General features: G+C 43.5%; 1 protein-coding gene and 1 long non-coding RNA gene across 4 annotated transcripts in view; one reads left to right on the forward strand and one right to left on the reverse strand.

Moving 5' to 3' along the window:
• Positions 1-511: 511 nt before the first annotated feature.
• On the forward strand, positions 512-3906 carry LOC129734717 (uncharacterized). The gene is made up of 2 exons (XR_008730236.1): positions 512-708; positions 3590-3906. It is a non-coding gene; the product is annotated as an uncharacterized LOC129734717 (long non-coding RNA).
• Positions 1655-25458, reverse strand: part of PDZD2 (PDZ domain containing 2) — a 204761-nt gene continuing 180957 nt past the window's right edge. For 2 of the 3 annotated variants that reach the window (XM_055699127.1, XM_055699125.1), the window contains 9 exons: positions 25180-25348; positions 23189-23979; positions 21937-22081; positions 16349-19919; positions 15565-15682; positions 12191-12292; positions 9518-9788; positions 7386-7520; positions 1655-5961 (listed from right to left, as the gene is read on the reverse strand). In XM_055699127.1, the coding sequence (XP_055555102.1) occupies positions 5795-5961; positions 7386-7520; positions 9518-9788; positions 12191-12292; positions 15565-15682; positions 16349-19919; positions 21937-22081; positions 23189-23979; positions 25180-25348 (5469 nt within the window). In that variant the 3' untranslated portion in view covers positions 1655-5794. The remainder of the gene's footprint in view (positions 5962-7385; positions 7521-9517; positions 9789-12190; positions 12293-15564; positions 15683-16348; positions 19920-21936; positions 22082-23188; positions 23980-25179; positions 25349-25458) is intronic. The other variant, XM_055699126.1, reaches the window with a different exon arrangement.

Consider the following 25458-nt stretch of genomic DNA (forward strand, 5'->3'; position numbering starts at 1 on the left):
GATACATGGGAGTCACTGAAAGACAGGAGAGTGGCTTGGCTGGCCCAGCACTGAGAACAGCAGGGGAGATACTAAGGGCTAAAAAGGTCCTTTTCCTTTTCTCCATACTGTCCTGGTGGAGAAGCCAGGCTCTGGCCAGGGACAGACATAGCAGAGCAAGCTCGACGGGGCTGCATGCACCACCCCACACCCCCCCATCCATCCCCTTCCCACACTACTGGCTTTACACCTTGCACAATTTCATCTGTGCAACACCACAGGCTCCATTGCATCCCTCATCACAGCTTTTTGTGAGGGAGAGGGATGTGGAGAAAAGGGGTCCCAATGCAGATGGGAGACTGGGATACCACAAATCCTTTCTCCCCCAGCCCAGGAAAGGGCCCCAGCACCCATGGAGCAGGCCAGAAGCCTAGTGCACCAGCTTTTCCCACAAGGTGAGTCAGCAGAAACACGAGGGCTTATCCTTCCTCATGTGACTCTTTCCGACTTGCACTTTCATGGTGCAGCACCCAGAGAAGGAAACCAAAAGCAAATGCAGCAGCTCTTGGGGCGCAAGCCCAGGGATGAGGGAAATGCCCTCCACACCACCGGCACGGGAAAGTAAAACGCCTTCCTCCCCTCGCAGGAAAAACCCACCTGGCCACTTCAGGCAGCACCGTGCATGGGAGGAAACGGTGAGGTTTGCCAGCCAGAGCAGGAGAGACACAGGTGAGTGCCACACTTGCACCGAGGCGAGGGCAGGACTGCACTGTGCCCTGAGCCAGGTGGGAGCTGCCAGACATGCGCGCCCAGCCCAGCGCTCAAACAGAGAGCAATGCACACAGGCTTGCCATGCGGATATCAGCACTGAGCTCAGGAGCTCCTTCCTCCAGCTCAGCCCACCCCACAGCGACGCGCTGGCATGCCCGTGCACTGCCAGGCAGCGGGGAATTTTGGGTGCCTCCGGCATGCTGCGTGTCAGAGCAGCAGAGAGGAGAGCTTTCTGGGCTGCCGGCTTGCTTTGAGCTACTGCGCAGTGACTGTGGAGGCACCTGTGTCCATAAAAAGGTGGACCACTTGATGCAAACTTTCCCAGTGTGGAGGTTATGGGCTGCACCACCCATTATGAGCTCCGCTACAGCTCCACTCCATCCACAGAGAGGTTGCCTCCAGCCCAGGCCCATTCTACCAGCTCACCTGGGTTTTTATCCCCAGAGTAGCTGGAAGGCAAGAACAAATACCAGGCTAGGACTAGTTGTATGTACATATTCCCTACGTGCCATGCACAACCCATTCTCTTATAGCCCAGGGACGGGGCAGGATGTACAGTTTATAACTGATGTGCTCCAGAGTCTGCTGCTCTTGATGAAAACTCACATTTCACTTTTGCCCTCTGCATTTTCCTAACACAGGTGCAGGAAAAAGCACAGCATAGCTTCCAAGACAGCAAAACAGGTCTTCTAAAACACTTTCTAACACTTCTTTAAAGCTTTAATCCTTTTCACACTGAATGACAGTTCTTGGAGGGCGGTATTTTACTTCTTGCTTAGACACACATCTGGACCGTGTTAACACACAGTCTTTGACTGTGCTCTCCCTGACAACCTTGTCCCTGTGATGCCAGTTCCAACTGTGGACCAGACTTCAGCATAACAGAAATAAATACCTAGAGGAGTACTAAGGATACCATTTATTTTCAAAATCACTAAAAAACCCAGACAAAACAGTTTATGGCAATACAGATTTACATAACAGAGACAGCAAATTGGAAAATGTACAATCTATTTCATGTTATTGCACTCACTTTTTTATAATATACAAGGCATATTAAACAGTTTTCATTAAAAGAAGTTTTATTTATATAAATAAAAGTGTAAATATACAATATCATACAGTAAGTGTATCAGCCTAACACACAAAACCTACCTAGAGTGGAACCTTAATTTCTCACATGATCTAGTCTACTCTTCATCAATATTTCCACTTGTACAGTTACATACTCTAAACATAGAAACAGGTAAATATCCCCATCTGCAAATAGTTCCTTCACATTTTGACAAGAACCACTGCAGAACATTAACTAGAGTTAATTAAAAATATGGGTCATTAGAAAATATGAATCATTCAACAGGTTCTTAATACCTATATGCCCTCATTTTTATTTTTTTTTGGAAGAAAATTATCAGATGTTGCTCCCTCTCTAATTTAGGCCTAACATCACAGTTTTTAATACAGATGCAGTCCCCACAGAAGATGGAAAGAGCTTCCAGGTACAAAAAGCTGCAACATGTGCAACAGCAGTATTGCACCAGAGCCTGCTGTCACATCCAGGATGTGCACCTTGAGCTGGTAAAGCCTGGAAGCAGCAAAGCCCTCCACCAGCCATTCTCCTTCTAGGAGCAAATTCATCTTATCTTCAGGTCCCTGGTGAAGAGTTGTGGACCAGATGTGTAATTTCATCCTGATTTTTTGGTCTTCCAAGACGCAGCTGCAAATCTCTGGAGAGTCACTGCTCTCCTAGAGCTTGGCCAACCATCTCACATGGTAAAGAATCATCGTGGGGACTGATAGGCAAACAGCAAGGCCAAAAATGCTCGTGAACCTACTGAATATTGATGAACTAATGCAATGCCCTCTGTCATTTTAGTATGACCAGGCTCTCAGAAAAAACACAGTTACTTTGCCAGGTGCATAACTGAAGGTTCACTACATCTGTTTGGTCTACTCTAATAAAGCAGACACACATATTACATAAATCCTGGGGCTTTTATGGGGAATGTCACCCCAATAGAGATGTCAGGAAATGCTACAGTCATCATATCAACAGTGGTAGCATCAGTAAAGATATTTCTTGTTCTTTCACAAAAAAAAAAAAAAAAAAAGGAAAAAAGTATTTTCAGGAACAGAAACAATCAGGGTTAAATACTATTCTTTTTCTTGCTGTAATGTTAGTAAAGAAGTATCATTCTACCCATTAATAACTATCAGAGTTAAAACATTAAACCTATCTTTTAAATTATAGGCACTACTGAATCACACACATAAATCCCCATATTTTTGCTGTTACTCAGCCAACATATATCTACGTGCATGTAAAATAAAATACTGAACAGTGTTTGATTACTGAAAAATGAAAGCCTTCTAAATCACTCACAATGAACAGTACCTGCAAATAAGCATCTGAAAATATCCACCACGTTATCATCTTAAGTTACCTCAAATTAAATTTAATTTACAAAATGAAGACTTTACCTTTGAGCTCACACCGGTTTAGGAGTGAGACAGACACATGCCTCCCTGCATTGGAACTTCCCAAATTTTAAACTGTGGACTGAAAAAAAAAAAAAAAAAAAGCCATTTCCTAAAACACAACTGTGATTTACCACACTAAAGTAGCAAAAAGTCAGTACTGCACTTGAACGTATTATACGTATACAGGTATGTATTTACTACGCTGCATTAAATTCCACATGCATTTTATGTATCTATTATACACGCTATTACAGTCAGATTTTGGTCATTCCTGAAGAAGGCCTCACCGTTTAATTGCCATTGCCAAATGTCTTCTCTCTTTTCAGCAAATACACAGGGGTAATCTGTTTTATCCCAGAACAGGCCTGCAACCTCAGTGTGGTCCTCCGACCTCAAGTGCTGCATCCTCCTGAAGCCTCTCCCACCACAGAGGTGACTGGAGAAAAAGACCAGTCCCGAGAGAACAAGTAAGCTTTGGGGTCGCAAGGGACCCAGCTCCACAGTCATTTCACAGCACTGAACCTGAATTAGTTTCAACAGAAATCCTGCAGGTAAAGCAGCTATAGGACTACACACAGTATTGCCTTTCCTTGTAACCAAAAGCTGCATCTCTCCCTGGATTCAAATGCTAATACATCACTGAAAAAGAATTAAATCTATTCATTTTTAGGCAAACATTGCACAGCTTTTCTGTTCACCTGGTCTTGGGTTGCCTTGCAGAACTGAATTTTCCTCTGCATTTCACAAGTTGCACTCTAATGAAGCTGTCACAGAAATGAACCAAAGTGAGTGCTCCACTAACCTGGAAGCAATCACTCCAAGTACTGTTGAATAAATGTAAATAAACGGAACTGTATGATCTTGGGGTAGGGCCAAGTGACAAGCCCAGACCTTTTTGTAACTGCTGCACAGTGTCTTGGCTCACTATAAATGTGGGCAGCACTTCTGATTCGGACCGATTCCAGGCTGAGAGCTCTTCAACCCTGGGCATATTGGCTGCAAGCAGCCTCTAGCCTAACATGACAAACAACCTGAGAACTCTGGAACAAACAACTTGTTCTCAGCTGATAAGGACACTGGCCCATTTCCTCCTGTATCTCTTTTATGTTGTTTAGCTATCCCTGATGTAGGAAGAGAAATAACAGAGTCTAATCTCTTGCATCCATGCACCCTCCTCCCAACACAGCAGACTATAAATAACACTCAGCAGCATGGCCTGCTACCGATAACCTCTAATGTGAGCAGAGGTGAGAAAACCCAAACTAAGCGCCTATGGCATTGCAACCCTTTCACTTTTGCTATACCTGACACCATGGTTTCTCCCATCTACACAAACAGTCTTCATTTTCACCATCCAGAACCCTCAGCATCAGCCTGTTCCTGACGCAGCTGAGTGCACTTAGATCTTCCACATACATCCTCACGCACTCTCAAAAAAATGAAAATAAATACTGAACAGGAGAAAACAAATAAAAAAAGTCATTAAAAGCCACCAGTGGCTTTTCAGACCACTAGTCAGTTCAGATTTAATCTGTTATAATCCCCATCCTTAGGCCACCATTCTCCAGCTTGAGTGTTTCAAGTTGGGCAGCCTTAAACTTCTTGCAGACAAATGAAAGCAGCCCGGCTTGCAGACGTACTTAATGATCACTGAAGTCTGTGGGATCTGCAAGTGCTCAGCACTTCAAATTATCTCTCTTTTAAAAATATATATATTTCAAAGGTGCCTAATATTATCTGAAATCTGAATCTGAAAATCCAGACCCTGATTTTTACAGCTCCCATTTTAATCACAACTAACAACTCAGTCGACACTTTGGTGGATAATCGCCTATTATTTGGACATGATTTTCTTGCTCACAGATTTCTACCGCGTTAATGCTAACTGCTTTCAGATATAAGCTGCATCTAAGAACAGATTCACGTGTGGTGGATGCTGAGTTAGTTCATCAATGTTAAGAGGATTTTTCAGCTTTGCAATAAAATGCTCATGTTTTACGCATAAAAGTTGTGCAAAATTATACTCTTTTGTCATGCATTTTTAGCAAAACTGCACTTAGAAGAATAAAGTGAGATTGTTCCAGACATTCTCTTATTACAACAACAAAAGGACCAGACCTTAAGTAAGTGCCTGGAAGTCTCATTTCAGATAAGTGATATAGTATAGTCTAAATACCCATCCTTGTCAACAGGATGGCAACCAGCAAGTTATACTCCCAACAGTCTGCAGATACTAAAAATATCAGGGACAGGCACAGTGTTATTTATCTCAGTCAAAATACTTTAAATCAAACCCAGGAGAAGTCTTAAAGTTCCATTAAAACTGCCACATAATACAAAAATGTCTCTAACATTTGGCTTCCTTCATCCTCGATAACTAGGTGAGATTTTACGATGCTCATCACATGCTTGCTCAGTGGTTCTCCAAGGCTCTTAGCACCTCTCTGTAGAGAATTAAGACACTTTTGTGTGGCTTTAGAAACAAAGACTTCTTTAGAAACAAAGCTTCTAGCCAGTTTTAAATGTTTTGTCTTAGCAAGTGTGATTAGATGCAGTGCTTCCATCATACTGAAGTTCTGTGTTTTCTAATTAGTAGCTGCACAGGGCCCTCTGGCACAGATTTAATGATGTTCCAGGCATCATAATGCATGAGGCCAAGTAATGATTTTCCACTAACAGCAAGAATTTCATCTCCAGTTTCTATGTTTCCAGATTGCTCCGCAGCACCACCTAGAAGCAAAAAAGGAAAAAAGTCAGTGTAAAACCCCCCCCAAACCAAACCCAAAAACATAAGCCCGCAAAAATTTGCTTTCCACTGTGATGAACAGCAACTAAACCATTTTTTCCAACAGTAGCAATTTCAGTACAAGTCACTTATGTTCAGCTCAGCTCTAGCAACCTACCCCATGCTGCATTTCACAGAAAATGTTATTTTAACCAAGATAAACCCTGGTTCTTAGAATAAGTGTCTGTTTTTGAAGGAAGCTTCTTGAGTGCTTGAAATATGCTGTATGTTATCTCTGTAGCTCTAAGAAAACCTTGTTGATAAAATAAACGTATAGGTTGTATGTGGCATGGATATATTTTCTCAAGAAGAACTTCAACATGCAGGTAATGCCATAGATTCTAAAACCTGGGTAACATGGATGAACAAACCAAACACGGGTGACAAACTTAGGACAAACCCATCAGACCTGAAACAGCTCCCAGATGGGCACACCTTGCACTGTTGATGAATGTGTGCTTTCTGTAAAGACAATTTAACTAACATCAGCCATCACAGGGAGAACAGGGGAAAAGGACTGTATCTGAGGATATAAATAATGAGCTCAAAAATTGAATATGCTTTTTACCCTCAGAATCACTTTCTAAACAGGGAAAAACACCCACACAAAGAAACTGGTAAGCAAGTCAGGAAGTATCAGTTTGGGTTTTTTTTCATTGATGAGAGAATAAACCACTGAAATGTAATCCTGTAAAAATGCAGTGCACCTGCAGCTTCATTGAGAGTTTCAGTTTCCATCAGAAAAAAACCCTATATTTTCCACTAAACTGAATCCCAGACTAACACATATTAAAATCATAGCACAATTCTGGGATTGGTTTCCTTTCTGTACATGGTCCAAGTAAGTTTAACTGCCTGCTGACAAACAAAATATCCAAGAGTGGCAGTTTTTAATACAAACATCACATATTCTTAGCAAAAAAAAAAAAAATCAAAGAAAAAAAGGTAAAATTAATAATTGGGTATAATGCAGGATGGTGCTTCAGAATCACAGTAATTACCCACATTGCACTTTTCTTAGAAAAGGAACTGGATAAGGCATGAACTTCCCAAAACTTCTCAAAAATACACAATAATGCTGCTGAAATTTTCTAAGAAATTGCTGCTGTAACTAGAACAGTGGACAAGCCCAGGAAGAAACTGCATCATATTTAGTAAATCAAATTGCACCACAAATATTTACTAGCAAATCCAGTCTCTAGCCATTCCCAGGAGTATTTTTTTAATGACCACTTTGGCTAGTAAATGGTAATAAATGAGGGCCACAAAAACACCCTTGCTTCAAACAAAAATTGAATCCAAGAATTAAAATGTCTGTACAATGCACAAAAGGAAAACTGGGATAATATCCACTACGTGCTTGTAGTACCTTTAAATATTCTTTTTACAAGCAAGGGCCTGTCTCCAGCAATGGAAGCTTTTCCACCATCAAGACTGAATCCCAAGCCAGCAGAGGTTTTCAATAATTCAACGCAGATGACATCATTCATATCCAGGTCTGGATCTGTGACAGAATATATACAACATCCTGTTATACTTTTAACAGTAAATTGCAAGTTGTGTTTGGTTGGTTTTGGTTTTGCTGCAGTGACAATGCCAATTCAGAATTCAGTTCATATTCAGACTAGAACACACTATCACCCAGTTTCTCAGAAGTGAACATGTATTATTGCAGCTACGAAGGGGAGACAGTACAAAATGCATTTACACACAGAGACATTTTCATTTTGCACATTCAACAAAAACCTGCCAAAGCTGGTTTTTTTGGTCAAGATTAAACATTAGGAAATTTAGCAAAGACTCTAAACATCAAGAAAACAACTGAAAAATTACTGAGTAGAGAATATTTCTTTTTCATTTGTTCCCACTTGCTTACTCAATGAGCCACGTCTTTGTAAATAACAGTAATGAATGAAACATTACATTAAACAAACACGTTCCATCCTCTTTAAGGAAAAATAGGTAATCACTTACTAGTGTGAAGAATTGTTTCTGGTCTCGTATCTATGGAAGTAACCATTATTACCTGTAGGTGCATCCTGCCTCCTACAGAGCAGATATTTTTAGAATGCAATATTGCTGTAGCTGACATAAAATACGATTTTGCTTAGAAAGAAATAAATGTACAACTTTGGAAAACAGGAACCCCTTTGCCTTGTGTGAATGTAAAACACAGTCCACATTATCAAAAATTACTGCTACCGTTATCTCAAACAACTTTGAACGTTATCTAAAACATCAGATGTGCTTTGCCTTCCAGGATGGAAGTACGATCTTAACAACCCAATACGACGTTGTTTATGAGATAGTGTTGCCCCCTAGTGCCTTTACTCGGCAGATATTCTGCGTTTGTCCGTGCGGGATGCTGGGAGTTCAGGGCAGAAAGGGATTCTGAAGTAATTACATCCATTAATACCCACGGGAGCAATTCCAGAAAGGCTGATTCATACAGAGTGCTTCCTATTTCTTTTAAGCTGTACTACAAGGCTGTTCTAGAAAACCCAGTGAAAGCATAAAACAATAAAAATTGCTACAGGAAAAAAAACCCCAAACAGTAATGATTACACTGAACTAGTTAAAAACAGTGAGTGGCAGCTCCATGTCCTGGTTTTGGGGTGGTCTGAGTTGAGTGCCTGGTATTGCCCTGGAAGGCAGGGAAAGCCACATCACCATATCTCTCAGCAATAAGCTGTCACCACTGCCCACTCCCAGTGACACTGCAGCAGCGCGAGGCTGAAGCAGATCATCCCCTGGTCTCAAAGCAGCAGCATATGGACAAATACTAAAGGGTTTTGTGTCTTAATTATACACAAAAATCGAGAGATCTGTTTGTAACACCAAGTGCAGCCTTCACATGGAAATTCTGTCTTGTTCTCAAAGAGGAACTTACTATTCCACTGATACATTTCCACTTAAACTGTTTATCGCTAGTTTCCTATGGGATGGCTGACTGATTTGGCTTAGCTCAATTTACTCTAATATCAAAATCGTTTTTTCTGTTTTTAGTAGAAACAGTATGAAATCTGCTATTACAAAGAGCAAGTTCAGTGCCTATGCATAACAAACTGCAGTGCTTGGGGTTTTCCTTGATTTTTTTTTTTTTGGGGGGGGGGGGGGGGGGAAGGGGGGGCAGGCAGGTTGGTTGGTTGCTTTCTTGCACTGACTACTGTTATTTCTTGAAAGGAGTTTACCCTGGATTGGAAGAGTATGTGGAATCAGTAACTTCAGTAGTGATTAGGCCCTAACTGGATTAGGCCCTAAATGTCCTTCTAAGTTTCTGCCTAGTTATGATATTAGAAAAAAAACCAACAAAAAAACCCAAAGTCATTCAAAACCAAACTCCATTTAGGCTCCAAAGAGAACAAATAAAATTTAAAGGTAATTTCATTTGCTCCCTTCCATCACATAAGACACAGATGCTTTTAATCTAAAACACATGGACATTTTTCCCTTCAGTCTGCTTTGCAAGGGAATCCTTCCAACTTGGACAAAAAATCATACCTGTTCCTATTTCCATGGAAACATCCTTTCCAGACCCCACACATTTTCTGCCAGTAGCTGGTATCTCAAGTCTGGAGGAACTGTTTGCTTTGTCTTTTTCCTTCTGGATGACAATGACCGCATATTTGTATAGTCTTGCCTGATGAAGGGTATTCAGGACATCCCCATGGACTGAGCTCGCAAGAGACTTGCCATTGATTGACAGAACAAGATCTCCTCGATGTATAGTCCCTTCTTGAGATGCCACTCCCTTTGAAAACACTCTGTGGACCTACAAGAAAGATTTTAACTTAAAGGATGCTTTAATCTCATGACCACATGTAGTGCTCTACAGGCCAAGGCAAACACGGAGACCCTACCAAAGTTTGCCATCAGTGCTCACTGCCTGGATATCAAGCACGCAACATTTGTGCCAATGAACACCCTTATACACCAATACTAAGGTCTAAGTGACTGGAAGAGAAATGCGGTTAGGGATAGGGGGGAAAGCACAGGAAAAGATGCTATTACTGCATGGTCATTTCTAAGCCAAAGACAAATAAAACCAGCTGAGAATGTAACATCACAAATCACTTACGCTTTCACTGAACTCCTCAAAGGTCCTCGGTTAACATACCTCAAGTGACACACAGGTTAAATCCACATCCGTGCTACAGCAAACACCAAGGACAACATTGCGGTGTGTGACACACACTCCCCAAATTCCCACTGACTGGGACATGCACCCTGTCCAGTTTTCAAATGCACCCTTCTAAGTGGTGCACAGCATCTGCGCCTGGAAAGGCTCTGACTTTGTGCAGCTGTACAAGTATTTAATTGTCCGTCTCAATTTGGCTGATCAAATATGCAAATACATGCAAAGGGTTTGAAATGCATTTTTTCTGGAGAAAAAAAATACTCTATTCAGAGTGGATTAAACTTTGAGTAAACTCCACCACGTGCAGGTTGTGTGAAGTGTGTTATTTACAGAAAGGAACTGACTAAAAGATGGAAGATCTGGTATTTAAAGACTTGCCTGTCAGGTACTGTACTTTCAGCAGCTAGAATATAGTCTCCCATGCATGCAATTCTAGGTCCGCTAGGAAATTTCAAGACAGCAGATCCGCAGACACAGTTCTGCATGGCATTTTTTCTAGGAACTTATCCTAATACCCAGACCAACAGCAAGAAATCAGTAGCCTTTTGGTTCCTGTTCCCTCACTGCAGGGCCACACTGAGGACACCTGCACAGCCCTACAGATCCAAGGAGATAAATTTCCAGCCAGTCTAAGCAGGCATTCAAAGCTGAGCAACAGCCTCAATAACAGATGTAGGCACTCAAATGCAAGAGGTAAGTGGAATACAGGGGTCATGTCCAAAACATCTGTGGCCTTCCCTCACATGCTTTGCTCCTCACTACCTTGAAGCTCACAAGGTATTTCTATTTCTGCACCCAAGTGCGAGCACAACAGCCCATTAAGCAGCTCAGCACTCAGTGGCAACCCTAAATCCAGCTGGGACCCAGAATCCCAGTAGGTCAAGGACATTAACATATTGCCCACCTGAGAAGCATGCTTTACACACACTGAACAAAGAGGATCTGGAAAGAATAGGAGCTGATACTCTTTTGGTTTCATAGTTAATGGCATCCAGGAGAAAGACTTCATCAGCTACTCAGCACAAGAAGCTGTATTTTTAGGTAGTGTCCCAGTCTTTAGGTGAGGAGCTCTCTGGGGTGGGACACTGTTGAGCCTTCCTCTTGCTCACAGCTGCCACTGTGAGTCTTTGGACCAGAAGCAGGGAACACAAGTTTTGTAGCAAGAGACGCAGAGTCCATTCACTAGACTGTGAGCATGTTCTAACTCAGTGACTACTTAATGCAAAATATATCTACTTCTATTGGTCTTGTCTAAGTGCAAAAACCAGAAGATTTCTGCAAGGGCTGCTGCAGGCCCCAAAGACTGAGGACATACCCTTCTAATCGCAGCACTTAATGGATCTCGCTCTCTCAGGACAGAATTTAAATGCATATCTTGTGTAAGAAAATAGTCACACAGGACACCAGTTGTCTTGGCTTTTTCTGTCTCACTGGTCTCTTTTGAACAGTAAATAAATTGATTGGTATCACTTTTTACACACCAACATCATGTAATGGTACACAATACCTTTGATTCAGAATGCTGTAGAAGACTTAAAAAAACATCAACAAACAGAACAACCACCCTCATTTACTGACCATCCACAGGTCTTGATAACACCGAAACAAATTTGTGACATGAAATCCAGAACATTTGCTGAGGTCTGAAACAGTTTCACGATTTGCAAAAACTTTAAAAAAACTTGCTGTGCAGAGCTCACTTTCAAGGGCTGGGAATGAAAATCTTCCCTAAAAGCCTGCATGCACTGCAACTGCATGCAGAATTCTGTTTACATGGATAGGATTTAGATCGAGCCGATTCCATCCAGTTAGACTTTTCAAGACCAAAGACATAACTGGCATCCATCTCCAATACCAAAAATTACACTTCCCAAACGCTGTGATTTCAGTAGCAGATGGTATGCAGCCACCTCTGAGAAACACTGTTTTATGACTACGAATGACTTGTAGTAAGCCTTGATAAATGAGCACCTGATCTGATCACCAGCCTGCCTTGAAGTGAGCTTTGCAACAAAATGTCTGCAGCCATCACTTACTGTGACTGATTTCTGTTCCAGATCTATTCCTCCAGCAACACTAAACCCCAGGCCACCTCCTTCTTCTTTGTGCAAGACTACAAAGTATGTGTCTTCCTTGCTCTAGCAAAAAAATGGAGATGGAGGGGAAGGAGAAGGGAAAGGAGAAGAAAAACAAAACCAAAGATCAAGACCAAGTAACTACACAAATAACAAATTTCTAGTACCCTTAGATTATGGCAAGTGAAAAAAAGCAACTCAAGGAATTGAAACCGAGACATTAAATGCATTTCTGTTCGCGCTACAGATGAGTAGCAGCCATATGGAAGAGCTCGGGTACCTGACAGCAAAGGTTTCTTTGGTCAGTTCAAGTCTGGAAAGCAAAGTCAAAATTAGGATAGTGGAAGGGTATTAAACCTTGGACAGACTAATTTTCACAGGCTGTTAACAACTTGGCACTGCTTGACATTTTGAAGTCAAAACTCAATAGTTCCCATATACCTTTCTGGATCATGCACTGTACTTTCTGGGGAATTACTAACACATTTGTTATCCTGTTTCTCCTTGCCCTTGAAAGGCAGTAACAGAGACGTAATGCAGGGCAGTTGCATCAACCTCTTCTCAGCAGTGCTAGACAATCTTGCAAGGGGAAGTGGCTGCAAACTGAAGCTTGGGAAGGTTAGATGGGACAGCAGGAGAAAGTTTTTCACTTGGGAGGTGAAAGTAAGGAGCCTGTTAGTGATCCAAACAGGACAAAGCTGTACTGTAGTGTAAATGGGAGCATCTAGCACAGGAAAGGGACTGGTGCAGGTCTGCACCAGGGCTGAACTTGGCTCCAGACCAGAGTAAAGGTGTAAAGCTGGTTTCTTCGAAGTGACGGCCTTCTGCCAAAATACAGAATTTGCCATGACAGCAGCAGTCCCATCCAGTGAGTCTGGTGCTGTCTTCTGAATGGTTATTAGGACAAAACCAGACACTGTTACAGACACTATGTTTTGTGGTGTAAGGGGGACTATAAGTAGGCATTTGGTGGAGCGAGGGGATAGTAACTGCCTGTGGGGCAAAGAATCAGAAGTAGGGAGTAGAAAGCAGGTCTCAGCTTTTCCCTGGGATCCTATTCAGCATCAGTCATTTCCAGAAACTGCCAACACTAAAATTAATGGCACATCATTAGAAACCAACCTCTTAATCTATTTAGCATTAAATGACATATTTAGTTCACTAAACTCAACATTTTAACTCAGCATTTGCCTTTTAATTTTTTTCAAAAGCCACAGGAAACCACAGGTTATTATTGATTTTTGGTGAAAAAACAATCAGACTTTTGGTCTCACTATGTACTGTTTTTGCCAAATACTGGCCCTGGAAAATTTTCAGGCATCCCTGCAATGCATAGAGCCAATGTCAGAAACTGATGCCACCCTGTTCCACATCACTGATCTGTCAGTGCTTGAGGAGAGAAGGGCAGTCAGGTCTGAATGTCTTGGTTTATGGTCTTTTGTAGATGTTAAGACCCTTCTCACCTGCGCTAAAGTGAGAACAGCTTTACATTAGGCTAGAAATAATAAACCTAGTTAAGCATCTAGGCTAGCCCCTTTCGAAGTGCAGAGAGGGTAATGGAAGCATACATATACCTTTGACTATTAAGTACTATAGCAACCCTTTTTGTTTAAGAGTTCAGGTTCTTTTCAACCTTTGCTAACACAACTTAATTTGCATACACTGGGGAAGGAAAAAAAAAATCAGAATCCGAGGCTCAGATGTTAGAGCACTGTGCGAGGACCACACATCCTAGGCCAGTCATCAGCATAGTCTGAACCCTGGCTTCCCATTGCCAAGGTTGTGCACTTCCTCCTTCCCCAGCTCTCAATGCTGTCCTCAGCCAGCATGTGTGCTATGGGGCACAGATACCTGGCTGTGGATGCTAGTTGCTTTACTTGGCCACAGAGTGGGCACACAAGGTCTCCAGTGATCATCTGTTCAGCCTGTTACCCAAAGATCATCAGTCACAGAGATTTAAGCAATAAAATGCTTTTATATTTATTTTTTACATATTAGTAGCACTTTTAAAATGCTATCAGTAAATTCAGCACTGTTCAGAGTGAAAGACGATGACAAACTCTTCCTGGGGAAGCTCTCAGTCAGCCCATCTCATTTTTCAGCAATTGCCTAACTATGAAGAACAGTCCCATTGTACACTTAAATCCAGCATTTGACTAGCATAAAATTTTCCAGCATACAAGCCATACTGGGCTTAAATATGGATAAGAAACTATGCAGACAAGGAGTGCATTCCAAAAAGCATTCAGCTTTATAAATATTTGAGTTCTCTGACTTTGAAAAGTGGCATAAATAAATAATCTCTCCAAGACCCCATGCAAAATACTTTAAAGAACACTTAATTACCTTTGGCCAGAAGCACAATCCAGTACTAGTTTTATCAGTAAACCTACCAAACCCTCTTGGCTCACCAAGCTCTTGAGATTTGCAAGCCTTAGCTATGCTGTCTCTGGAAGGAGGTAAAGCTGGGTATTTTAGAGAGGTCCTGATCCCCACCCCAGCCTGTTCCACATTTGACATAACAACCTTTGTGAATAAGACTCAGTAACACTCTAAATGCGGCTCAGCCAGCAGTTATGCAGACCAGATGGCAGTTTCCCCTCCAGTTCTGTCATTATTTTATCAACTTTTGCTCTGATTTAAAAAGGATGTGGATGTATCCCACAAACACAAACACTGCAAACAGGGAAGTAATATTCTGGCAATCATTTCACTTTGGAGACTTTCTTGAAATACATAGATAATGAAGCAGGTTATCTTAACGCAATAACCAGTTTCCACAGAAGAGAACAAAAAGGTCATGGTAGTCTCTTACAAACGCTTCAGCAGCAGCTTTCTTGTGTTGCAAGCCACCAGCAGTTCAGCATTAAACCAAATAAATTAAATTTCTGTGGTCGGAGCTTCAAGCAAAAGGTGGGTGCTTCCAAGCACAAGGAGGACCACATATTCCTTTGCATGGTGGGGAATGTGACTCTGATGCAAGTGGTTGGTGGAAAGTTAAATTCTGATGTGCAGTTATTGACAAACCCAGTAGTTTCTCAGCTGTAATAATGACTCAAACGGAGGCATACTTCCCCACATAAAATAGGCCTATTTATCGTGGCTCAAAACTGGTTTTGCACCGGACAAACAATATTCTTTCTTATACAAAAGCCATTTAAATTTATTATGGGTTTATAGCAGGCATTCAAAAACCAGCATTAGTAAAACTACCATCAACTGTAACGTACCACAGGACTACTGGAGTGGCTCTGAAACTAGAAGATATTTTATCTGCCATTAAGAAAACCCTTAAAAATACCACCAATAATCCAGTTTTATCTTCTTGTTTTTACCTTTACTTGTGCTTTGACTTCTTGGAGCATAGCAGCAATGTCACATTTTGGTACTACTGCTGACAAAACAGATTGCATTTTTTGCTGGTCCAGGCTTGAGATGAGCAGCTGATCCAAGCTAAAATGAACAGAAAAAAGTAAGACAGCTTTGTATTTCTAGACCATGCAGAGATACATTTCAGGTATACAGTGTAGGTTGCATTAGGGTAAAGGATGAAAGGCCAACCCATTAACAAGCAGGAATCGTGAAAACAGGTAAGAAATGGTGTATGTTGGGAGAATGGGAAGAGGCAGAGAAGACAATTTAGGAATAAGTTTGAAACTCAATCCCCGTTCTGTTCCCCTTGTCCTTCCCTTACGGTTTTAGCAACAGACATTAACAAAAACAAGACGACAGCTACATCTGGAGACTGCTTCTAGCAGGACAACAAGCTCGTTTGTCACCGAAGGCTGTGCTGGCAGCCAGTGCTGCGTGGCGTCCCCTCCACAGGGGCTGTGGTGTCCTGTGACATGGCCAAAACCTGACCAAAACCAGCTAGAGGAGACACAGAAAAGGGGTCCAGCCTGGCCTGGATGAAGTGTTTCACCCTGTACTTGAACAAGCTGCCACCAGGCAGCAGCACAGCAGCTCCCGAGCGATGGAGAGCGTGAACAGCACCCCAGATCCTCAGTGGAACAGGGGCTGGGGCCAACGCTGAAACGCGCCTTGGGGCGGCCTTGGGGTAACTTTGCCTCAGGAGGGGTTTGTGGGGACCAGAACAGCGGTAGCAAAGCTGACACCAACCTGATGGACCAGCTGTTTTCTGAGCATTCCCCACGTGGAGAGCTGCCATGGGGCACGTCATCATCCGAGGCAGACCCTGGCGTCCCCGAACCGCTGTCCCGAGGGCTGCCAGCACCCGTCCCCACCCCAGCTGTGGCAGCGGGGCCGCAGTGGGCTAGCGGGGCTGCATCGCTCCGGGCAGGCGTGCCGAGGGCTCTGCGGGGGGTGATTTCCAGCTCTGTCTTGAAGCAGGCGGGCTGCAGCGGCCCCGAGAAGCCCTCTCCGCACAGCTTGTCCAGGTCGGGCATGCTGAGGGCCCTCAGCTCCCGCAGCCTGGAGCGGGACAGTGGTGGCCGCCCCAGGCCCCGGCTGCGGCGTGCCTGCGAGGCCGAGGGGGGAAAGGCGCCCGTGTCCGCCCCAGCGCTGCCCTCTGCGCTCCTCTGGGGCTTTCCTTCCCCCTTGCCACCCTCCGCCACACACACGGGCTCTGCGCTGGTGGGAGACTTGGCCATGGCAGACGTATTGGCCGGGCTCGGGCTGCCGCCGTAGGAGCTCAAGCTGCGCCGCAAGGCCCGTGGCATCTCGGCAGGGCTGGTTGCTGTGGGCATCCCACCACAGGACCTCCTGGTGAGGGGGGACCTCACAGCTGAGTGTATATCGATGGCCTTCACAACAGGCCGGTCAAAATTTGCCAGGTTTTCGAAGGATTTGATCCTCTGTTTGACAGAGAAGGATGAGACAGGTTCATGTGGCCAGTTCAGCTCATAGTAGTAGTAATTCCTCCTGCAGCTCCTCAGCTTATCGGCGGTAGGGTAGCTAGTGTCGCTGGCTGAGTGAGACACGTCATGGACCCTCTGGGTGCTTTTGGAGGCATGTGCCTGCTCCTTGCCACTCTGGCCATTTGGCAGATTCATATGAACCATATTTAACGTCCCCATCTCGGCCTGCGGGTATTTCTCCTCCGCAGCATGGCCCTGGGGGCCTTGCACAGGATGAACCTCTGTAGTAGCATGGCAATCTTCCCTCAAGTGACCTGATAACTGGGCCGGCATCGAGTAAGTTCTTGTCACAGGTTTTGACAAACCATAGAGGTTTCTGTCTCCAACAGTATCTGCTTTTGAGAAATATTGCATGGTCCCCATCTCATCCGTCAGCTGAGGTGCTTCTGTGTTCACCTCTTCTGCTTTCTCCAGCAATGGCAGCTGCAAAAACGATGCTGGTGAGGAAGAGGTAGAGGAGGAGGAGGAAGAGGATGATGATGAGGAAAGCTTCACCTCAATGAAAGTGCGCTGGATCTCCTGCCCTTCCAGCTGCTCCTGCTGAACTGAGCGGGACCTCAATGAAGAGCCACCAGCAGATGGTTGCACCTTTTGCCTAAGGTCATCTGCACTATACATGCTCTTGATTCTATTCAGGCCTGTTCCAGGGTTCTCAATCTGCCCTTTCACATATTCAGCTTTTGGTATCCCCTGAGGAGATGAAGTGACTTTGGACTGACTGTCTCTGGCTCTGAAATCATCCACCTTATCATGACACACTGCAAGCTGCACAGAAACTTGTGTTTCTTTTGGCTTTCCCCATGCCTGCTGCAGGTCTCCACAGTCACATTGCACGTCACTGCTTGCTGTTGGGCTGCCGGTCCCATTCAAGAGAGGCAAAAGCGAATCTTCAGGTATGACCATAGGTGGTTTATTTTCTAGCTCTGACTTCAGAGTCCTTGAGGCTGCTGAAACGCTCTTGCCAGCATCAGGGTTTGTAGGTGAATTGCGCGACAATGGTGTTTTCTTTCCCAGGAGTTTGGGGGACAGCTGTGGAGAAACAGAAGCCCTTTTCTGATCAGCCCCGCTGACTTTGGTAGGATTAGTGCCAGAAGAATCTGAATTTGCCTTTGCTTTGCTTTTGATGGTGAACCCTTTTAGCTTTGGTCCTGCTTTGGCCTTCTGGTTATTTAAGAGGGTGTCCATTATACTTTTGTGTGTCATTCCCTTAGACTCCTGACAAGATTTTTTCTGAGAGGATGGGCTGTGCGGTACTGCAGTGCCTTTGCAGTGATTTGTGCCTGAGCTTTGGACTTTCCCATTTGGAGTCCTTCCTGAAGTCACAGAGTTAATTTTCTCATTTTTCCCTGGCAAGTCATGAGTTGTATTAGCCTTTGGATCTTTAGATCTAGCAGGAAAGGGAGACCTGAGTGATATTGCTCTTGATGACAATGCATTCACGTGATTGCTGTCTGTTTTAGACAAGTTGGATAAACTGTTGGTTTCTTTCTTCACTGTAACAGCACGGTCACAGTCCTCAACTGCCGTTTCGCTTTCAGATTTGGATCTCTGCTCATCCTGATCTTTCTCAAGCAAGTTGCTCTCCAAGCCACCAACATTCCGAGCAGAGCAAAAGCTTATCTTTTTGCAGCGCAGAGACCCTTCCTCTTCAATGGACTCACAGCACTTCATATGTCTGTTACTGTTCCCCAAACCCATCTGTTCTTCTGTACTTAAGGCACCATTGTTACAGAAAGAGTAAACTTCAGGTATACTGACTGAATTCCTTAGGATGTCTTTTTCTGGCAGGAGAACTGAGGAAGGAGAACACAAGGATGCAGAGGACACATCTGAACACTGTGAGGGAGCTGGAGTGGGACCGCCGTGATCTTCCAAGCCTAGTTTGTTGATGCTTGTCTCCAGTGACCCACACATGGCACAGTCCTCAGTTTGCAAAACGTTGCCACTGTGGAGGTGCAGCAGGGACAGAGAGGATGAGTTTGTTGCGGATGTGAGATGCTGCTCCTGTGTGCGCTTTTGTGGCTCATCGTTCATGCAACAAATCTCAATTTGCTCCTCATCTGACTCCATTACAGTACGGGCTGCAGGGGCACCTGCAGCAGCGCACAGCCCAAGCAACACCTCGTTAGAACTATCAAAGGTTTCTGTGAGAGACTCTGCGTCAGAGTGAGAATCCTCCGCAGCCCCATACATAGACTTTGGAAATGGGTCACTTCTCTTACCTTCCAGAGAGTTTGCTGTAGGCAACTCATCCTCATTTAAGCTGCTAAAATTCCTAGAATAGTTATTTAAAGAGTTTTTATTCACAGTAAAAAGTTTGCCTGTGTTAATGGAGTCCAACACAGACAGCCCCAAAACCCCTTGTGCATTAGCTCCACAATTCACAGCTTTTTCCAGCAGCTCCTCCTTGGCTGCTTGTGGCTCAGAACCAGGACAGCCTTCATCAGTCCCACAGCAACACATTGTGGTGTACTCATCTCGGAGGGGGCTTTCCGCTCTCGACGGCGTGCGTGAAGCCCTGCTCTCGGGAGGTCCCATTTGGCTGAGCAAGTCATCGATGTCAGTGATGGGGATGGCAGAGCAGTCCTCGGTACCGCTGCTTTTCATTGGACCTCTGTGCACATCTTTGGTCGTGGCATCAGGTGGCAGTGTTGTCCTCTCCACCGCACAGACGACACCAGCATTTTGCAAACCCGCTCCCTCTCGCTTCCCAGCACTTGGTGGTTCTTCAGTTGCAAGGATGCTGTTGACATTGGCCTGATTTTGACTGTCTACCCCTGGAGACAGGATGAGGTTTGTAAATCTGCTGACAGCTGCATCATGATAAAAATAATAAAGAAAAAAAGGTAAAATCCTGTCAGATGCAGGAAGTGATATACAAAACACCAGGTTTTATTACAAAAATAAACACCCACATAGTCATACTACATGTTTTCCTTTTGCTCTGCACTCCTCCTCGTCTGTAACAGTGTTTACAGCAACTCAAATTAATCATAACCCTGTGTATTTCAGTAGCACACAGGAGGGAGCAATCCACTTATCCAAGGTGAGTAGTCATGATCTGTTTAATTCTCATCTTGGAAATTTCAGCAGTCAAGCAGCCAACTAGCAAATTGTCAGTGTGCAGTAAGTCAGGCTGAGCAGTACCACTTCTCATTAATTGTTTGATCGAAGATGTCTCCAATAGATTGCAGAGAGTACACAAAACCCTGGCATAGCGAACAAAGGTGAACAGACAACACAGTGACAAGCTGTGCATAAATAACTTGACTCTGATCCTCTTGGCACTTCTGCAGGTGTTTAATGTGACACGCACGGGTAACATTATACACGCATTAAACATATGGGCTTTACAGGATTTCTGGCACAGACCTCTCTTGGCTTCCGACACATGTTTAACCCACTCTTGGGCTCCTTGTCACTGCTGCACTGATATCCTGTTCACCCATTTCTCCAGCTCTTTCATTTTCAGCACTTCACCCTAAGCATCTGCTTGCACCTTTATACACTGCTTCTGGGACATGCACCCCCATTCAAGGTGCCTTCCAGAGGCCAGTTACTACCGGATGAGGCCCAGAGAGTGCATGGAGAAGGAGCAGTGTATTCACATGAGTCAGGATCCTTTCCTGCTCATTCAAACTTGCCAGCACATCTCTCTAATCCTTGCACAAACCTGTGGGATTATCCACACCACTTATCTTAGGCACCCACATTAAGAAGTGTGGATTCCTCCTGGAGTCAAAGGGGAAGACATCCCAGAAAAAAATTTGAAGCAGCCAGCCTAGAATGCGAAGTACTGCCCTGCTTCAGCGTGCTGGATCATACACTGAAGAGACCCCTCTTCGCTGCCAGTGGGGCAGGGCAAGGTGAAGAGTAAAGCAGAAAGGCTGCCTGATAAAGGAGTGTCAATGTGTCCCTATCCCAATGCCATGGGTATGTAAAAGCCACAGCAATCTAAGGAAAAAAGAACAGGACCCTGTCAAGCCAGGAATTCCTTAAAGAACAACTGAAACTGAAGCATCTGGAAGCACTTTAGGCTCCCAGGTATTAATAGGTACACAAAAAAGATCATAAGCTAGAATGAGGCAAAATATTATGTTCTTCCTGAATTTGAAAAGTATGCTTTTCTATTTCAAACACTCATTTCCACACCACATAATTTGTAAAGTCTGTGGGGATGTATATATTGTTGTAGCAGCATAAATCAGCCCTGAGCAGAAACTAAGTAGGTACTGAATACTTCAACTCAAACTAGAAAACTTCTTGTAAGAAACATGCAAATAAACATTTTGGTAAGATCCTAGTTTTCTTGGGTTTTCTACTTCTTTATTTTGCACATTAGAGGGTTCTGACACATGAAAGAGAAAGAAAGGAGGTTCTTATTATTTTACTGTTCATTCATAAAAACATTACTTGAACTTCAGATTTAAGAGGGACAGATGTGATTATAACGGGTCACATATTTACTGAACAGGCATAGCAGTAAAATGGGTTTCAGCACAAGGTCACTGGCGAGTTAGCTCTCGTCTGCATGTAATGACCCAAACCTCCGCAAATGCTGGCAAGAGGGACATAAAGTAAGAGGGAGCTTTGACGGCTTCACAGAGAGCAGGTTTGCTCCCCTCACTGTAGTGCCAGGGAGGACTTTGAAGCCTGGTTTGGTGATGAAGTGCTTTGCCTGGCTCACCAATGCAGACACAGCGTGCTGTGTTTTTAATCTGGATCAATGTGGGAAGCTGGGGCAGCAGCAGATCAGACCCATCTGATTCAAGGGAATTTTCTTCACTGGTACTCAGAATAAATGGTACGAAAGAAAAACTACTCTCTCACCTGATGCTGCTTTCTGGATCTCCAGGGTTACAGATGTGGGAAGACACTGCATCAGCAAGCAAATTTCCTCGTACATCATCTTACTGACTGGTATGCTGTTGATGGTGGTAATCTCATCTCCTACAGCCATCTTGCCCATTGATCCCTAATGCAATGACAGATTCAAAGAAATTATAAATACACATTAGAAGCCCTGCCACAAGGGCAAAGATTGCAGAGAAGCAATTAATGGCTTAGGAGCAACATTCCCTATCTCACATCACTGCAGAGCACAGGTACCACTGCTGTCAGTTTGCCAATACCTAAATAAAAAGCAGACTGTGCTTCTGCCAGGAAGGGAATTAATGACCAATCTCAACTAGGAAGGTCAAAAGAGCTGCTGGTTTTTCTGTGATATTGGTATGAGGATGGAGAACATAGCCCTCATATAATATGAATTATATTCCTGGTCATAATCTCCTACTGGACCAACGGGATACATTTAAATAACTAAACTGGACAGGGACTTGCTCTTAAGGTAAAAGCCTAAGTACGTTTCTAAACATTGCCCTGTAAAACAGAGAAAAAAACAGGAACAGAATCCCAAATCCACAGCTCTCAGCCCAATTCAAACTTCTACAACATGTCCCCTCTCACCATAGTAGCCACTGACTAGATTAAAAATGCTACATCCAGCTTTGTACACCAGAGTATCCTCCTTCCTCTTTCTTTTGCATCTAGATCAGCAATTCCACATGAAGCAAGTATCCATCCTAATATGTGTATGAGACACAGGAGAGCAATATGTTACGGGTACTACCATGGCCCTTGGCAAACCTGGCCAGCACCTAAGCCCTCCTGGTACCAGATTTGTGTAACAAAGGAATATGTACATATAAAATAATGAACATTTTTGCCACCAAGATTTACTTAATTTGTCTTTGCCCCTGATAAAAAAAAAAAAAAAAAAAGGAAGCAAGTATTTCCTCAAAACTGTGACTGCGAGTGGGGACGAGTCCATCTCATTAGGTCTGCCTCTTGACTTTCTTAGCCTTGAATCAGCCAGGGTGTGCTTCCGAATCAGAAACACTTAATTTAACAGCAGCTTCAGAACAATATAGGATGAGATGTTTTGCCCAGCAAACATCTCCCTTGCGCTTATTTGCAACAGCTCACTTGCTGCTTAATAATAATAATATTAAAAATCATCATCACCATCATACCTGCAAACTGAAAGCAAATCGTGACAAGGCAACCCAAATTAAAAAATTACCATTTCTGCTGCTCCACCTGGTCGCAGCCCTGTGACAACAACCTTTAAGGGCATGGCCTGGATTTCCAAATCCAGGCCGAACGACTCATGCTCATTGCGAACCAGAGTGACTATTTCACCCTGGCCCTGCCTGGCCCCATCGGATGCTTCACACTTCTTTGTGTGGGGGAGTGTCTTTGTAGCTGGCTTGTTATAAGAGCCATGCTCCTCTGTCCTGTGTCTGTGAAGGCTTCGGCACTCAGTGCTCATCATGCTTTTCACTCTTGTGACTGCTCTGTGCTCAAGTTTTGGCGATCTCTTACATTCGAGTTGTGCTTCCCGGAGCTCCTTCAAACTCAGGCTGCCAAGACGAACTTCAGGCACACTTGAGTAATCAAATGCTATGATGGGGAAAAAAGGAGAGTCAATTTGCTCCAGCGTGCTGTCTGCAGACTCCACAGAGTTGCTGAAGACAGGGGAAGATGTCTCCATGCTGCTGTATCTGGATGACTCACTATCCTGGGTCTCATCACCGATTTCTACAGACGAGGTTGCAATGACAATGCCAGCATCCTCCTGGGTCTTGACCCTCTGGCTTCTTTGTAAGTGGGAACTTTCGTCGTCATCACTAATGTCACCATCATAGAAAACAACCCTCCTCTGTCGATGAAAGGGGCTGCGGGCAGATTTGGGGCTGTCACTGAGGATGCCGGGTCGGACAGACTCCACATGCTTCTTGTGAAGGCCAGATGATCTCCCACTAGTTGGAGAAGCCAGGCCATTTGCTTTTGCCACTCCTGCTTCTCTAGCAGCTAGGGGGGAAAAATTATGCTTTAATTGCATTTGTAGATGATTTCTAACATCATGCATCTGACTGTAGAAGAGTACTTGTGGCTCTGCTTGCAGGGGAAGTTTAACCTTTCCTCACAAAGAAAAAAGCATTTTTTTCAGGTCCTCCACCTAACTACGGTAAACAGCAAGAGGGATGGCAGATAGCACTACAATTTATGGGTAATTCCCAAAATCAGTTCATGGCACATCTGGTTCCATTTTCAGTTTATTTCTAAATTATGACTATGACCCAAAGAAGAAAGGGATGCAAATTCACATGTGTATTTTACTTTAAACAACTGAATTTCTTTCACATTTTGCTTAAATCTATGCAAAAAAAGAGTGACAAATGCTTTCCTGAACAAAGACACAAGCACATGACAATCAGTTTCAAATTAAAGACTAATAAACCCAAGAATCCTTTCCACAACCTTCTCAGAAAGAACTGCATCTTATTTTGTAGAAAGTTTTTTTGTTTTGCTTTGTTTGGTGGGTATTTTAAACTGCAAAAATGTTTTAAATAATTAATTTTGAATCAAAACATTAAATAATGTAATTAATTAATTTACAGATAACTAAATTAAATAATTAATTTCCACAGAAAAATAAGCTGTATACAAAGAGAATATACTTGAGAAGCATAGGAAAGGGAGAAAAATTATAATAGCCTTTGAATTTGAGATCATGTGCATGTCAGTAAGGAAATTTAGGACTATTTCATTCAGTTACTATGGGAAGAAAGAAGCATATGCAAAATCTGATGTCAAATTTAACATTTGTTGTTTTTACACTGCTTTATGTGACATTTTGAAATTGTGTATTTGAGACAGCTATGAACACTTTCATTTAAATGTAATCAATTAGACGATCACCAGTCATTTGAAAAAAAAAAATCCTGTAGCACTGTCAAACTAGTTTTGGCCAAACCAATCAAATAGAAATAATTTTCACATAATCAGAGCAGCAATTTGGACAAAGTACCATGGAAACGGGCATTTATGTGCATTGTTGTGAACCCCTTTCTGTCTCCCAGAATTTCATATGATCGGCATTGGCTTGCACTACACTGCCCAGCATTTCTTGCCAGCACAGGAATCACTGTAGTTCTGTTATAAAGCAAACCAGTGCTCAGTGACTCTCCCCACATTAGCCAAATGACCAAACACATTTCCGTCGCTTACTCAGGTTGCCAGGAAGAAGTGATCCATCATCCAACAAACTGTTTCTGTTCTTCTGATGGAGCTGCTCATCGTCACAGGAGCCAGTTACAACATCAGAAAATGGGAGCTGGCTTGTACCATCGTGAGAGAAGTACTGGGAAAGCTCTGCCTCGGAGCTGACAGATCCCTGCTGAAAGAAGTGTGTCTGGTGACTCACCATCATTGATGCTTAAAGCCCCTGTCTGCATACAAAGCACCACAAACTCCACTCACATTCCCGTATCAATAAAGGAAGTTTAA

Source organism: Falco cherrug, chromosome Z (assembly GCF_023634085.1).
Source record: "Falco cherrug isolate bFalChe1 chromosome Z, bFalChe1.pri, whole genome shotgun sequence".
NCBI classification, from domain to species: domain Eukaryota; kingdom Metazoa; phylum Chordata; class Aves; order Falconiformes; family Falconidae; genus Falco; species Falco cherrug.